General features: G+C 41.5%; 1 protein-coding gene across 1 annotated transcript in view; it reads left to right on the forward strand.

Moving 5' to 3' along the window:
* Nucleotides 1–16594, forward strand: part of si:ch211-250c4.3 (uncharacterized protein LOC100535981 homolog) — a 43930-nt gene extending 27336 nt beyond the window's left edge. The window contains exons 3-8 of the mRNA XM_067609279.1: nucleotides 1937–2095; nucleotides 8941–9103; nucleotides 11763–11890; nucleotides 13109–13230; nucleotides 14286–14390; nucleotides 14684–16594. Coding sequence (XP_067465380.1) covers nucleotides 1937–2095; nucleotides 8941–9103; nucleotides 11763–11890; nucleotides 13109–13230; nucleotides 14286–14382 — 669 coding nt within the window. The 3' untranslated portion in view covers nucleotides 14383–14390; nucleotides 14684–16594. The remainder of the gene's footprint in view (nucleotides 1–1936; nucleotides 2096–8940; nucleotides 9104–11762; nucleotides 11891–13108; nucleotides 13231–14285; nucleotides 14391–14683) is intronic.

Raw genomic sequence — 16594 nt, forward strand, 5'->3', positions numbered from 1 at the left:
TGTATTGAGGGGAAACAGAAGTGGAGGTTATTCTGAAATGCCATATTCAGTGTCACCATGGCTTGGGTCTGTGCCTCCCCTTGGCCGCTCCATTCAGAATGGCCTGGAAAGGCCACTAAACAAAGGCCTACAGTGCATGAGTTTCTCCTGCCTTTGAAATGATTTACAGTCTATTCTCCTGCGCTACAGAGCTGCTAGCCTTTAGGAATGTCCTTTATATCAGTGTCTGTGGAGATTTTGTCCCATGATATTTTGAAGCTTTTCCATCCTGACAAGAATAATACTGGAGTCGACCCACCTGAATCATCATCAACATCACAGGACCCCTGCTGGAGTTGCCTGCAGTTTGCCTGCCTGGGCAAACAGGTCAGTGTATGATACAGTCAACATGGACTGCACTACTTCCTGTATCACCTCGACCCATGCACGTATGCAAGGATCCTGTTCATGGACTTCAGCTTGGCATTCAACACCCTCATCTCAGAAGTCATCCTCACCAAACTCATCCAGCTCTCTGTGCTCGCCTCCACCTGTTTGTGCCCACCTCCACCTGTCAGTGGATCACAAACTTCCTGACAGACAGGAAGCAGCAGGTGAGGCTGGGAAAATCACATCCTGCACCCGGACAGTAGTCAGCACTGGCGCCCCCCAGGAATGTGTGCTCTCCCTGCTGCTCTTCTCCCTCTACACCAATAACTGCACCGCAGGAGACCCGTCTGTTCAACTCCTGATATTTGCAGACGACACAGCAGTCACTGGCCTCATCTGAGACGGAGAGGAGTCTGCATACAGACCGGAGTTTGAACAGCTGGCCTCGTGGTGTGGTTGCAACAATCTGGAGCTGAACATGCTCAAAACTGTGGACATAACAGTGGACTTCAGGAGGAGCCCCCAGCACTGCCGCCCCTCACTCAACAGCACTGTTTTGGCTGTGGAATCCTTCAGGTTTCTGGGATCTACAGTCTCCCAGGACCTGAAGTGGGAGTCCAACATCAACACACAAAAAGGCCCAACAGAGGACTTGCTAACTGCGCCAGCTCAGGAAAGACAACCTGCCTCAGGAGTTGCTGATCCAGTTTTACACTGCAGTCATCAAAGTCTGTTCTCTGCCCATCCATCACTGTCTGGACAGGAACAGACTACAATGGCAGAAAATATAATTTGTGCCAACCTGCCCACCATCCCACCGATACACCTCCAGAGTCACGGAACAGGCAGGGGAAATCACTGCACACCCCTTATACCCTGGACATAGCCTGTTCCAACTTCTCCCCTCTGGTAAGTGCTACAGAGCACTGTAAACCAAAGCCACCGGACACAGGAACAGCTTCTTCTCCCTCGCCGTCACACTTGTGAACAGTTAACTAACTGTGGCACAGTGCAATAACCCTGGAACACTACCTATTGCACTTACAAATTACATATATTTATTTTAGTTTAAAATGCAAAATGTGCAATACATTTCACTCATTACTGTATATCTGAACAGGCTGTATATACTGTACACAACCACCTACTATATGTACATAAAGTGACACTTTTTTCCTTACCATTAAATATTTATCTCAGCACTCCTTGAACTCCTCACTTCTTTGCACAATTTGTATCCTGGTTACAGTTCACAGAAACGGCTCCATCTGTATATAGTTATTCCTAAACTGGAGTCAGATTCCTTGTATGCATAAACATACTTGGGCAATTAAAATGATTCAGATTCAGAGTCAGATTCTGATTGATGTACATTATGAATTCAAGGTGATGTCTGGCATGATTACAACTGAATTAAAAGTACTGAATATCAGTAAACCGTTCTTCAAAATTTCATAATTTAAGATTCAAACAGCAACAAACTACTAGAACTCTCAACTCAACAAACTTCTAGCAAACTAGCTCACTCCTGGTGTCTGGCTAACCTGCACACCCCCTGCTTATCCAGGTACAGCAGAGTTCCAACCCTCTGGGCTCAGGACTGGGATACCTGGAGCACATCTGCCAGCTCATTGAGAAGATCGGCCAGCTGCAGGAGACCAACCTCCGGCTGCAGAGACAGATCTGCAGCCTGCAGAAGGATGGCAGGATGACAAAGACCAAAGAGGTGTGTGTCTGTTAACACTGCAGTGCTTTTACTTGTGTTTTTTTCTAATCTATCTCTTGTGAGTTCCACAACTTCATGGAAGTGCAATCCCTGAAGAACCACTTTAAATCACTGTTGAGTAATTAATTGAAAGTAGCAAAACGGACATGAATTTAATTAAAATTTTCCAGGTGCACTGTTTCACCAAATTCCCAAATTAAAGTACCAGATATCTACATTCAGTACAGTTTGAAGACAAACTCCAAACCAGTGGTAGTAAATTGAGACCGAGTGCTCAGTGACCGAGTGAGCGAACAATGTTCTGCAATACAGCTGAAGTAATTTATTGCTTTCTAAAATTAAGTCCATATGTAGAGGATAGGATAGTGATTTTAGAACACTCGGTCTTTGTTCTAAGTGTGGACTGAATAATATAAAAGCAATGTCAGCAGGCAATTACAACAAATTTGCCTTTTTCTCCTGTAAGCAACAATAGCTAGTATTCCAGTAAGTGACTATTAAATGTGTACAGTTTGGCACAGCAAACAATGTGGGAAATAAAATCCAGAGCCTGCTTTCCTCACTCACTCTGATCTCAATGACTACACTGGCTCTCTGTTATCTCAGTGCTCCAAAGAAAAACACAAATAACTTGTGTTGTTTTGAAATGTTTTATCAGAGCTGTGGTCTTTTACAACAGGATAGCACCTATGAAAACTTGTGGGAAGCATTTTCAACATGCGCAGTGAGAGACATGTTTTGTGGGGTTCATGGCTCCCAGGACAAACTATTGGAGTCCTACTGATATTAACATTTATTTAGGTTTCTTTAGTAAATATTTTAATTAAAATTTTAGATTGTTTCTGCAGTGACAGTGATCTGAAATCTGACAAAGTTGGCGCTATAATTTGATATACTCTGATAAGGAAATGCTTTTTGTCTGCTGCACCTTATTAAAAGTTCCGACTATAACCATTTGCTCCAGGTCTCATCTTCCCAGATCCTGTCTCAGTTGTCATGTCTGTTGAGACACCAGCTTGAGGTTAAAGCTGGCTGATGCGTGGACACTCCTTCACATTGATTTGTGCAATATCAGACACTAAAAATGTTGTTGATGTTTGTCGTGTTACTTTAATTTGATAGCAAGACATTATCCAGCTGGGTGGTGGAATTTGTTAACTGTACTCTTTGTCATGATCTGAATCAGAGTTGTACGTATTTCTGAGGTCACAGGACTAAATCGTTTGACCGTATGAACATTTGCCTTGAACTGTTCTCTAAATAGGAGGAATGTTGCTTTCTTGTTTGATGCCTTGGCACAGGACAGAGAGGGAGGATTCAGAAAACCTGGACTGACACTAGTCTAGTAAGTTTGGTCTCAGGGGCCGGAACAGCTTTCCTCTGGAGCATTGGGTGAACCCAGCAGGGGTCAAGGACTTCAGAGTTTCAGAGTCAAAGAAACGAGGCAAACAGAGTGACAGAGTGAGAGAAGAAATGTATTTAGTTTATACATGCAGGTTTTATTAAGTTTATAAATGCTCATACCTTTACATCCTTATGCAATATTTCTATATTCACTTGAAGACTGAAAAGGTCTGAATCTTGACTCCTGACAGATGGACCACACCGGCTGCTCTCCCAAGCCCTTTTGTCCAATTCCCTGCTGTGATATTATCAAAGGCAAATCCACGACTGGAGACAAAAATGACACATCAAAAGAAGAGCAGCCCTAACTGGAACACTGTCTGAGATCTCTGAATAGACCATTTATGACAGCTCAGTGTGTATGTGACAGCTCTGGTTCACTTGTCACATCAGCACCAGAAGCACAGCTGGATATACTGAGAGCAGGCAGAGGATAAACAAAAAAGCGGTTACACCTACAGTAGGAAGACCCCCCACCCCCATCAGCAGTGCAGTAGACCACCAGACCACTACAAGTTACATTTCTATTGCCAGAATACATCCCATAGCCCTTTTTGACATATCACTAATGCAGTGTTATAGAAATAAAATGTATGTAATCAAGAAGTAGAATTACTTTACAGTACACATCTTGCTCCACTATTCTCAAACTTGATCTTCCTCCTTGAGTCGAGTCTCTTCAGTTATGTGGGGACAGGAAGCAATGGAAGGGACATTCCATGGTGTTTTTTTCTCCTTGACTGACTGTGAGATACTTCCAACAACCCTATCCTTTGCTGATGGTTTAAGGGTCATTGACTCCCCATGGGAATCCCTAAAGATGTGATAAACTCCTGTGTGGGGCTCTCCATACAGATAGTGTGTGCCACAGTAGCATTAAACTGACTACTATCATCTACAACAGTCACTCACCATGCTTAAATATTAGCATAAAGCATAACACTTTGAAATAATTATTAACATAATATTAATAATAATAACATGAAATTTTAAATAATAGTTCATTTAAACACACTTGTTGAGCATCCTTGGTCTATTAGTCTTTTTAATTGGCCTAATGCGTTGTTTAATTAGCCAAATAATGATAAATGATATACCTGAAGAGAAAACAGTCATGAAGTGGAAGTATAACAACTGGCCCTGCGAGTACCATGTGACAATCAAGATGAGCTTCTTGGACTGGAGCAGTGAGACAGAGCTGAAGGTGGAGTGTCGAGGGGTCCCGGACAGCGAGGAGAAGTGGACGAAAGAGGGCTGGAAGAGATACTACCTTGAAGCTATTAAACAGACTTTTGGTTATGGGGCGCGGCTCTCTTTTGCCCTGTTGCCTGTCCGCTCCCCTCCCTCTGCGGTCACGTTAGGCTACAACTCACGGATACAATGTAACAAACTCGCTAATGAACTTGTTCCTGTTATAATACATAACAACACGCATACCATATTCATTCTTTTAGTTTTTTTTTCTCTTTAATGTGAAGCACTTTGAGCTGCATTTTGTATGAAAGGTGCTATCCGAATAAAGTTATCATCATTATTATTATTATTATTATACATGTAGGCACATTTAGATTTACTCAGTAACACATAGGCCTACTCCGTTCCTATAAAAAAATGGAAAAACAATGTCTAAAGAAATAGGAATCGAAGTTTAGCACCACTCACCAGAACTAAGCAATGTTGGGGTATGTTGAGCTTGGCTTGTTCTTTCTGCAGTTTTCTCTTCTTTTACCAGCTCTGTGAAAAAGTCATCAACAACATTCTGCACAAACCCATGGCTCAGGTCTTCTAAATATCTTCATTGCATTGGTGATGGCTAAATGCAGATTATGGCCAAAGCAACTTAGCTATTGCCAGCTAAGTTTTTGAATTGCAGCCACAATATTGGCCCCATTGTCCGTGGTAATATAGGCCATTTCCTCTCGTCCAGGAATACTCTTGGAGGGAGGACCTGAGGGCTTCCGCCAGGTTGTCACCTGTGTGGCTTTCTGGTGTGAACACAGTCTCTGTTTGGGAATTACCAAGAGAAGTGTATTCGCTATAAGCATCAAACTCCAACTGTTTACTTTATGCTTCTGTCTTTAGTTTCTGTGTGTATATATCCAATTGAATTTTATCTATAGATATCATGAATACTCAAGCCTAGAAATAATGAATACTAATTGGACACACAAAGGAAATCCCCATATGTTTAACGGACTGTCCCTCCCCCTCATGCGTGAAGCTGAAGTGACGAGCAACTGATATGTTTTGTTTCTCCAGAAGCCCTTCACCCCTTGAAGGATCTCTGCCAGCTCAGTTGTTATTGTCCTGTGACTGATGCTCTTTGGGTGACCGGGTTTCCTTTTTCCGGGCCTGTCTTCACCTAACTTTTGGAATATGACTGTGATGCTTATAAAGAATGACCCGTGCAAAATAGATGTTTGCCTGAATCTCATCTTTACAACCACACTGTTGCTGATTATTTTACACAGGTTGGAAGCTTCAGTGAAAAAACACTGATGTTGGCTCTGTATGCATATTTCAGTTGAACAGTGAATACCTAGAGGTTTAACAAAAACAAAAACCATGAGGCATAACAGCAACAGGCCTTTATCTACCCCATAACTAATACAAATGACCAGTGGTTATGTAATAAAGCTGGGAGAAGGGTGCTTTTGTGTTGATATCAGGGGAGAAAATGTGTGTGTGTAGGCTGATGTGCACTTGGACGTGTTGTTCTAGAGGCCCATTTGAACTTTTGCCTCTACAGTAGGTGAAAGGTAACTCCAGAGCAGGCAAAGAGATTATTTGGCAAAAATCAGGAAATGACTCACACAATGAGCCACTTGGGTTGCATGATGAAGCTGTGCAGGTGGTGTGTGTGTGTGTCTGTACACATACTCTACACACACATAGAATCCTTTTTCTGGGCAGGAATATAAACGTGATTCCACACAATAGAGCAGGAAAAAACACATCTCATCCCCTGGCTTTAATCTCATCCATGTGACACTTCTGTTGCAGGCTGCGTTTATGTAGTTTGAACTATTATGGGATTTTACGTGGAAGTGATGTCATACTGGAGTTCCCTTTCATTTAGCATGGAGGGATGTGAACTTCAATTAGACTGATGCTCTAGGATGACTCAGTCGATTGTATTGTTCTTTGTCCTCCTGAAGTACAAGTCATAGGAGGAATATACAGTATACTGACTCACATAATGGTGCATACAGTACAACCAAATATGTAGGAGGATGACTGGTCCATGAACTCAAACAAAGTAACATTCTCCAGCAAGGCCATAATGGATTAAACTTGCATGCACAGATGAATAATTCATGCTTTTGAATTACAGTCAGGGTACTGCAGAAGCAGTTGTGGCTCTTTAAGTCAGTTATGGAGGAGAACCGGGAGAGCTAGAGGCAGGTCAGCAACTATGTTTTTGTTAATGAGGCGCCAAACAAACTAAATTAATTGCTTAAAAAATATGAGGCAGTGTTGGGGAAAGAGTAGCTCATCCTTCCCCGGCCTGGTCTAGGTAAGTAAGCAATGGGTCCCAAAGAGCTGAGAATTTTTTTATTGAATTGGTTCTCAAGAAACTGAGTCTTTCAATCTGTATGACTGAAATAATGTCAGCCATCCATCTCTGGAACGAAGGGGGAGAGGGTGATTTCCATTTCCTCAAAATTAGTCTTTTGGCGACAATCATCCCCAGCATCAACGACTGTTGCATGGCTGTAGGAAAGCACACAGTGGATTGTGAGCAGCTGAAGATGGCAAGTCCAGCTTCTCATTGGATGGTTCTTTTATAGGCATTTGAGTACCAATTGAATATTTTGGGCTAGAATTCAGTAAGTGAAGGGCAGAGCCAGAAAATGTGAGACAGTGTGTCATCTGACATATGTCACACAGTGGTGAGACAGAAGGGTAAACCTTGTGCAACCTCGATGTAGAACAGTGAAGACGTTGGACAATTTTGAACTGGATCAGCTGGCGTCTACCGTTAATTGAGCAAGACTATTATAGACAGACTCTTATCCCATGCAACTTCAGATAATTCAATGCTCAGTTCCCCTTTCCAAGCCTCCTTTTCACAGTAGAGGCTATAGTACAACCATCAAACAAACATACAAACTTGGAAACAAGATGCCTGGAGTCAGGAGGATTCTTTAAAATATCAAAAAAATTATGCTTCCCTGGAAGGGATTCAAAGGTATGAATCTTGGATTGGATGTAGTGCCTAATTTGTAGGTATTGAAAATAATGTGAGTGAGACAGCTCAAATTTATCTCTCCTCTCAGCAGACTGAATGATGCAAACCATCTATCTACATACGTATCTTCAAGAGAAATTTGACCCCTCTGCCTCCAGGCATCTGTCTGATCATGAGGGTAAAAAGGAGTGGTTGAACTTGCAATATCCAGCTGCACCTCAGTCTGCATTGCTCAGTTGTTTTGATGTGTTTCCTGCAAAAAATCATATCCGCATATAGAGATTTAAGATGTTGAAAAACTATGTTAAAAACCTTTTTAACAGCATGGGCAAGCCCCTTGACATTCCACAAAACTATTGTAATATTCTTGCCCCCCAACTTCATTCTAACATGATACCTCTGCATATGCAAATAAGGAAGAGATTATTTCGGTTGAGCACAAACATAGTAAGCAGTGTAAAGTGACTTCCAGCCTTGTAAAAGTGCTATAACGAGAAAAGAAAAAGACAGACATGCCTGAACCATAAGTAAGAACAACACACATCCCCACCCACCCTCCCTTGTGTCTCCCTGGAAACACAAGGTTTCCCGTTTTCATCCAAAGAGAAGCTGTTGGGCAGGTAACTAACTCTGCTATCACAAAACCCCCTCTTTGCGAAGATTTAAAACACAGGCTATATGATACTGTTAAAAACTGGGGATCAACTCTTTGACTTGAAAATGGTGGATGCGTGCCAGGATGGTGTGCAGCTTGGCATCGGTCGCCGGTTTCAGCTGGGGAGAGTAATGCACACGGTTGACTTTAACCGGGTGCGGGAAATGCTCTTCCCCAAGCATCTTGGGAATCAGTCTGGGGACTTATTCAGTGGGTTTACCTTCCTCTTCGCCCTCTTGTATTCCCAAGATTTCAATATTGTGTCTACAGGAGTGGGCCTCTATGTCAAGCACTTCGGTTTGGAGCTGGTAGTTGTGCTTCATTAGCTCTGAGTACTTAGCTTCAAGTTCTTGCATGTGTGCTTCAAGGTCACTGGGAATTTGCTCTGGGTTAACCATATGGGCTTGTGAGTAAGCCTGTGACTCCACAAGTGACTGAAAGTTGGTTTCAAAAGCGTCAAAGCGTTCGTTACTGACTCAGATATTTCCTTGCATGATATGCAATAATATATATATATATGATATATGCATTAATAGTGCATAATATTACAATATTCAGCTGTTTGTGTCTTCTTCCTACTATCTTTCTGAACAGGACTTTTTCCAACAGCACTGCAGCTGTGGTGCAGCCAGTCTGGCCTTTCAGGACGCGCAGAAGCGACACTCCAGAAGTGAGTTTTTGTCACCTAGTGGAACGCTCTCTGACCTGTCCACCATCCCTGAGGTCACCCGGCACCCACTTCTATCAACCAGGAGAGGTAAGGCTGACATATATTTTCCTTTTTTGTGTGTCTTTAAGGTGCTGTTGAACAAAAGTCCTTAACAAACCATCTTCAGGGTGACAAATAAGCACATTGTAGGAAGCATACTGAGACCTTTAGTTTAGTTTGTGAACACACACCCACACATAGACACACAGACACACAGACACACACACACACACACACACACACACACACACACACACACACACACACACACACACACACACACATACCCAAAAACACGTTTTCCTGTGCAATGAGGGATTATTACTGACATTTCAGGTGGATTAAATAGACTGGATAAGCTTTTGGCTTCTTTTCACAACTGCCCACTTAAGCTACAGACTCATTCAGTATTGTTTGTTGTGAGTCCATGACATGCAGCTGAGTCCCCTGTAGGTTACTGAAACCATCCCAAATTGAACTTTGCATTTAATTACTAGTGGGATTGGCATTTAATAACCTGCTCCAGTGGGAAGTGTCAACAAACGCACATGCGCACAACCATGTATTAATGTTTTAATTTCAGTGTTTGTCTGGCACTTTCCCGAAATGGATCTAATAGGTGTGTTATTAAAAAGCTTTAGCAGTACTTAAGTTTCATAATCTGACCCTGCAGCAACCCCATGTGTTTTTAGGCCTCAGTGTTTACCTTGTCATCAGACACCAGCTCCAGGTGATGTTAGTCATTTGGGAACACAGTCATCTCCCCAAATGTTATACTTACTGTTGTGTTTTTGGAGTGGTTAATGCTGCCCTAGGTGATTGGTGGCCGATAGCTCAGTGGCCCCACGGGGAAGATGAAATTATAACTCGAGCAGGGACACGGGCGGAATTCCTGGCATCCTGCTCATGACAGGAACACATAATGTCCCGTGGACTATGGAATGCCTCGGTTCTTCCTCTGACGGGCAGGAAACTGGATCTGGAGAAAAGGTTGAGAGGTCATGAAAGATGGGAGGCCCTGCTTAGGTGTAGTAAATAGGAGAAGAGAGCTCTGCAAGTGCAAATGTTCAATATGAGACTGTGGAATTGAGTTTTATTGTTGTATACCAATCACAGATTGTTAGGAGTGTTTATGTTTACACAGGAGCATGTGCATGGACTAATGAATTACAGACTACAAAAAAGGAGTGTTTTTATTGGGTTTGTTGAAGTGCAAGGTTAGGGTAAGGGTTAGGGTACTGTTGTATTTTTGGGTTGTTGCTGTCACTGACAAAGAGATAATTTGCACAAAATCATTCAAGTTTGAATTAACTGGCTTTACTTGCACACAAATATTAATGACAAAGCTGTAGTCTTAATGTGGGGGTTTCCTTTGTCATGGTCAGTAGAAACTGTGAGCTCCTGTGGTATGGGAAGATGTATTTACATGCATGTGGGAGAAGTTGGGAGTGGAATGAACAGAGGTAAAAAAACAGGCCTGTGCTGATTTCCATCACCATTTGTCATAACAGTCATCGCTCCCTCCTCAACATGGAGCAAAGGCCTCCAACATGTGAACAAACACTCCACCTCCCAGACCAAACCTAAATACAATATATGTGCACTTTAAAGCTAACTCATTGAAATTAAAAATATCTCTTATGACATATGTTGTAAGTCACAGTGACCATTTACATTTATGAACATGTCTAAATTCTCCTGTTTGACTGAAACTGGCTTTACAGTGATACCGTTTTGGGCCCTGAGCAGATCTGAAATGACTATGTCCAGTGTGCAAGGTATTGCTCATGCTGATAAACCCACAGAGAATTATCACCAACTCTGCAGTTCCCCTCATCTCTACTGAACTTTTTAGCCTCTTTCAGCCAATTGTTTTGGTTTTCCAGTCCTCAAATTCTGCTCTCATCAGCCTTGTTTCGAGCAGCATCAGGCAGCTGACAGGCAAAGTTAGAAACTAGCTGTGAACGCAGCTAAAGAGCCAGATATTTTCTTAGGAGTTGGTGGAGTTAAAAGGATTGAATGTGGAACTCCCCTGGAAAATATTAATTGCAACAGCATGTAAGTTCACCCAAAAGTCACCCAAATGTGTTTTCTCTACATAAGGAAATGATTTTAATGAATGTTAAAGAAAGTGTATAAAAATCACAAAATGTTCACACTGAACATACGGTATTTGCAAAAAATCCACAATGTTTCATTTGTTTTTCCTTCAGTATCTGCTTGTGGTAAGTGAAACATGATATATGTCTTTGTGGTTCTGTTCAGGTAACTTGAAGCACTTGGTTAGGGAAAGATTGTTATCATGGTTAAATATCGGTAAATAATTTACTTTCTCGAGTAGTCTTAACCTAACAACATATGAGAAGGAACATGTCACAAGATCGCAGCACTTTGTAGACTGGAAAAATGGTTGCAAGTAAACATAAACAGCACAGTAATTACATTTACTCCAAAACACTATTATTAGTAGTAGTATATTTAGTGGTTGTTTTGCAATTGTTTCCTTTTTTTCTGTTTTTTCGCCCTAAAAAGACAGAACAATACACAAGATAACAGACACAATTCATACTTACAGTATGACAATAAATGAACAGACGAGGTTCATCATATGAATACAGCTTTCACTGTCTACCCGAGTGAACCCTCTCCACACACACAAACACACACACACACTGTAACAGCTCCTTGTATGTGATTTATTTTTCAGACATGAGCAGCGAGGCTTTGACAGCCGTACCTCTGTGGAGGAGAGGCCTGAACCGAAGGAGTTACACTGAGGGGGAGGTCCACTTCCTCGGTGACAGCACCGAGGGGCTCTCCATCCCCCAGCGGAGGGTGAGTCATGTGCACATGCTGTAGATCCACTGCAAGAATCACAGTCAGCATAGTCTTGATGGTATGGAAGAGCAGGACCTCTTCATATGAAGACAAATAAGCCAATTTGCTGCCAATAATGAGGAAATTTGACTAATGCCCAAACAGATTTCCTCCCATCACCATCAGCTGTTTTTAGTTTTGATAGCTAGTTTGCTTCTAAGCACTAGTCATTCAAATATACACTAATTCTTGTTGTGGAAGTTGATCCATAGTATCTAACATATTTCATGACTTATATGATTGGTGACTGTTTTTTTTTAAAATAGAAAAATTATTTATTTTAGCACCAGTTGTATTGCAACCATCACTTGCTTTCACCTTAGAAATCTGACTTTTGGGTTAAGCAAGTCTGCAGGGTGCCCCCTGCCCCCACCCCCCAGCCAACACACTCTGAATCACTTAAAGTTGCCCAATGTCCACATCTTCTGTTCACTGTCTTTATGGCAAACAGACACAGCAAAACTCTTACTGATGACACATGATGAATGAGGGGCCTGGAGGAGTGATTCTCCTTCTGCAAAGGCCCCACTGTTGGGAACTAACTGTAATTAATGCAGCAGGATCATTTTTTAAGATCCAACACAATAAGTCTTGTTTTTAGCTTGATTACTTTTTTTATTTTTAACTTTCCAAAGGTTTGACACATTCATCTGCCTCATGGTACACTTACAAGCTGTTTTTTTCTGAAAGTCATCACCTCCATTTGCTGATAAATACCATTAGATGTTGTTGGAAGCCCAGGAAGAAGCTAGTAAATTGACCTTGAGTTAAGATTATTTTGTCAAACTACTATTCACAAAGTCAAAACAGAATTTTCACACTCAAGTCCTTCCAAAGGGTTTTAACAACCTAAGATTTATACAGTTAGCAGTGCATGTGCTCTGTTTGAAGTTAAATCATGAAAACCGCTTGAATTTAATTGAAATTAGAAACTTTTTGTTTATTCTGTCACAAATTATAAAATATCATCTTGATAATCTGATAGATTTGTGGATATGAAAGGCCTTGGGGCACACCAACACCTGGACCCTCAAGCCTCATTTGACCATGCGTGTCTTACTGTCATCAGTAGATTTTGCTGTGTGTTCCTGCAGGGTCACTAGTTTGTCACAGCTAAAAGTACATTAGTATTAAATTGTTGCTCTTGTGTGTCTATTCTGCACTCTCACTGTTCAGCTGAGTGAAAGCTACACATGGGGCAGAGTCAAAGAACTAGTGAGGAAAACTAAGCTGAGGAACCATAGCAGACTGGGACTGAGCTCCACCTCACTGAAGATGTCCTGTCCACAACTGTACAGGTGAGCAAACAGCAGTGGCAATACACAACAGACCACAGTTTGCGGTACATACCGTCTGGAGTACACTCAGCAGTAGAGACACTAAGGAAGAGAAATATCAATGAAGGGTTTAGCAATCAACCAAACTGCAATTTTTATTCCTACTCTATGAAGACTTTCCAGACAGAACACAACAGAAGAGATACATATAGTTCAAGTTCAAATGTTGACACAGATTGTCATATTTTTTCATGAAAGACTATTCTCTCCGTATGCTTATGGAGAGAATAGTGCTTAATGATAAAAGTATGAAACATTGAAAAATATCAAATCTGCTCCCAAACTCTCTGACGAAGCCCAGATTTTAGTGTCCTTTGTTTTCGTGGTGATGTCTCGGCTGACATGGCATCAGTTCAAAACCACTGAAAAGGAGCTGTGCTCGCCTCCCTTGTTTGCTGAACAAAACCAAAAAAAAGGAGAAGGAATGCAAGTTATTTGACTGCAATGAATAAAAGCCAGCATGAGGGGAAAGAAAGGCATTTTTGGGGTGGAAAAGTGGTGACAGCTTCAGTGACTTTTGAGCAAGAAGAAGAGAGTGACAGGTTCCTGGCAGGTGGAGATATAAGGAGCTATTAGCTTCATTTTTGCCCGGGAGAGGAGGGGTCTGGGTGTGGATGAACTGTGGTATTTCTGTATTTGAGAGGTTGTACAGTGTAGGAATCTGATGGGAGGCCCTTCAGCTTCTCTCTCTGTCTTGACTGGGGCTTGGCACGGACCCAGGCGGACAGAGGAGGGGGTGGAGTGTCAGGCCTGAGGTATGCCTGGAGGAGTGGGAGAATTCCCCCGTGGATTTAAGCTGAGGCCTGGTGAGATATGGCTGCAGTCCAGGATTCATTAGAAAGAACATCGTCCTCCTCCTGAGATGTGCACACCAGCCTGCTGCAGTGCTTCTGTCAATTTGGGAATAATGAACAAATGTTTTCTCATACTCGCAGACTGGGCTGTCCCACATATCCACCAGAAATACTGTAAAAAGCCAGAAACTCTCAGTAATAGTGGTCTGCTCTTCATTACAGGCCTGATCTGGGACCAGTAGAACCTGCTGGCAGAAACAGGAACTCCATGATTGCCCTGGGCCAGCAGAGCAAGTTGGACTTCCCTTGGCTACAATAAACATCCAGGTAGTGCACTAGTACCATATACTATATTAAAGGCCTGTATCTAGCAAGATACAGACCAATCCTCAAAATGCTTATTGTTAAATAATAAAAATGTCAACAGTGACTATTATGAGACAGGCGATGGACCCAGGGTGCAGGCGTGGAAAGCAAATGCTGATACACGACTACGGTGTGAAGCCTCACACTACTAGACTGCATTTCACTCAGCTGTAATCACTGTCCAGTGGAGTTCTTGACAAAGGTGACGAGAGCACTTTTCTAAACCCTGCCCAACATCTTTGTCTCCCCCTCAGATCAGATCCAGATGGCCTCACATGGGAGGAGAAGGAGGACACAACACAGGGGAGATGATTCAAGACTGGGGAAGAAACAGTGAAGAAGAAAATGGAGGGAATGAATAAGAGAGAAGAGCATGAGGGAATTAAAGGAGAGGAATCTCGTATGAGGGATTCAGTTGTTGCACGTGAGGGAACATGAGTGTTTATTTGAGACTTGTTAAATGTATATCACAGTGAAACTTAGAAGTCTGATGTTCTCATATAAAATAATCAAGATGGGGCTAATTATATACATCTAAAATGATCTAAACTGTGACATACTGCATTATACATGTTGATATATTTACAATAGGATAGGTTTCCATTAGAGCGCTGCAAAAACTGTAACAATCCAACTAATGTGAAATATAAACATATTTCATATCTTTTCATTCTGTATTTAAGTTTGTAAATGTGTTATAGACAGACTGCTTTGTATATAGTGTGTGTATATGTGTGTGTGTATGTGCGTGTGGTGTTGTATAACTGGGGTGCATGCAGAGATAATGTGTATGACGTGTTCCAGTGTGTGGATCATACATCATGTTAAGGTATGGGCTGAGGATAACATGTCAGATAGAAACCACAGCCTCACTGCAGGCTACTGTCTCCTCTTATGTAACCTTTCAAAAACTCTCTTCCATCAAACAGCAGCCTGCCTTAACATTCACTTTTTTCATTCTCATCCCATAAACTCTGATTATAGGAGGCTGCAGAGGAACATCAATCTCTTGATATAACTAGAATACATATAACTAGTGTGTTTAATAACATGCAAAGCTTGAGTTTGCCACATTAAGCGCTCTGATTTATGTTCTGTGCCAGTGTTGCGTCACTGAAATTCTCTTGTCTTGTCCCAGATAACATGGAGTCATGAGTTACAGTAGCAGAAAAGAAAAGTTGATGATTTCTGAAATTGTGTAAAGGCCTCATTAATTGGAATCATAAACATTCAGTATAAGCCCAAATTTTTCTCTCAAGCAGAAACAATTTCAATGAATTCACATCTGCATCCAAGCAATCACACCACCTCAACAATCTGCAGTATGTTCAGTCTTAACACACCTTTGAAGCTAACCCAGTTTGAAATTGGTGATAAAGGGGCTATTTGCTAGCGCAGTCCTGTTTTTCAAGGTTGCACTGCAGCTTGATCTATGTACATTAAAGTCATTAAATTGAATACTGCATAGCTGATATTTCTGCCATTTTTTGTGTAGTTTAAGAAACAAAATGATGTGTAACTCCTGACTTGTCATGACTTGTAAAGCTGCACTCAGCAGGACATCCAAGGAAAATATGTCAGTGCAAAAATTCAGTGATTCAGAGCAAAAGCAGTGAGTGATTAGCTTTAAGGATGGAGACTTGGTAATAATAAAAAATAACAAGAATGACCTTTTCTCTACAGAGTAACCAGAGAAAAAAAAAAGTTTTTGAATGCCAAATTTTGTTAGGACAAGGCTTTCCACGAACTGCCACAGCAACAGATATAGTAAGTAGCAGCTGCTCTGTTGTGTAAGACAAAGTGCTTCCAACACCACAAGACAGCATTTCAGTTCTGATTAAAGGTGGAAATGCTTCAGAAATATTGTCTAGGTATTATAATACCAAGGGATTCTCCATAGTACGCTATTCTAATGAACTCCAAAGTGGTAAAAAATGTATTTACTGTATACTGTACAATAAAAGTGTATTCCTCTTGTGTCTGATCAGTCAGCAGAGGGAGGGATATATGTAGAATTTTGTAAGGCAACAAGAACTGTTTGTGTGTAAATTATAGCTGATGTTTCTGTGTATGACGTCAGACAACTGTATCTGTATCTTTATTGTATGTTTCAGTATGCACCAATATTCAAATTTATTTTTCAAAATAAAGTTAAATCAAAAGTA

This window comes from Thunnus thynnus, chromosome 14 (assembly GCF_963924715.1).
Source record: "Thunnus thynnus chromosome 14, fThuThy2.1, whole genome shotgun sequence".
NCBI lineage: Eukaryota > Metazoa > Chordata > Actinopteri > Scombriformes > Scombridae > Thunnus > Thunnus thynnus.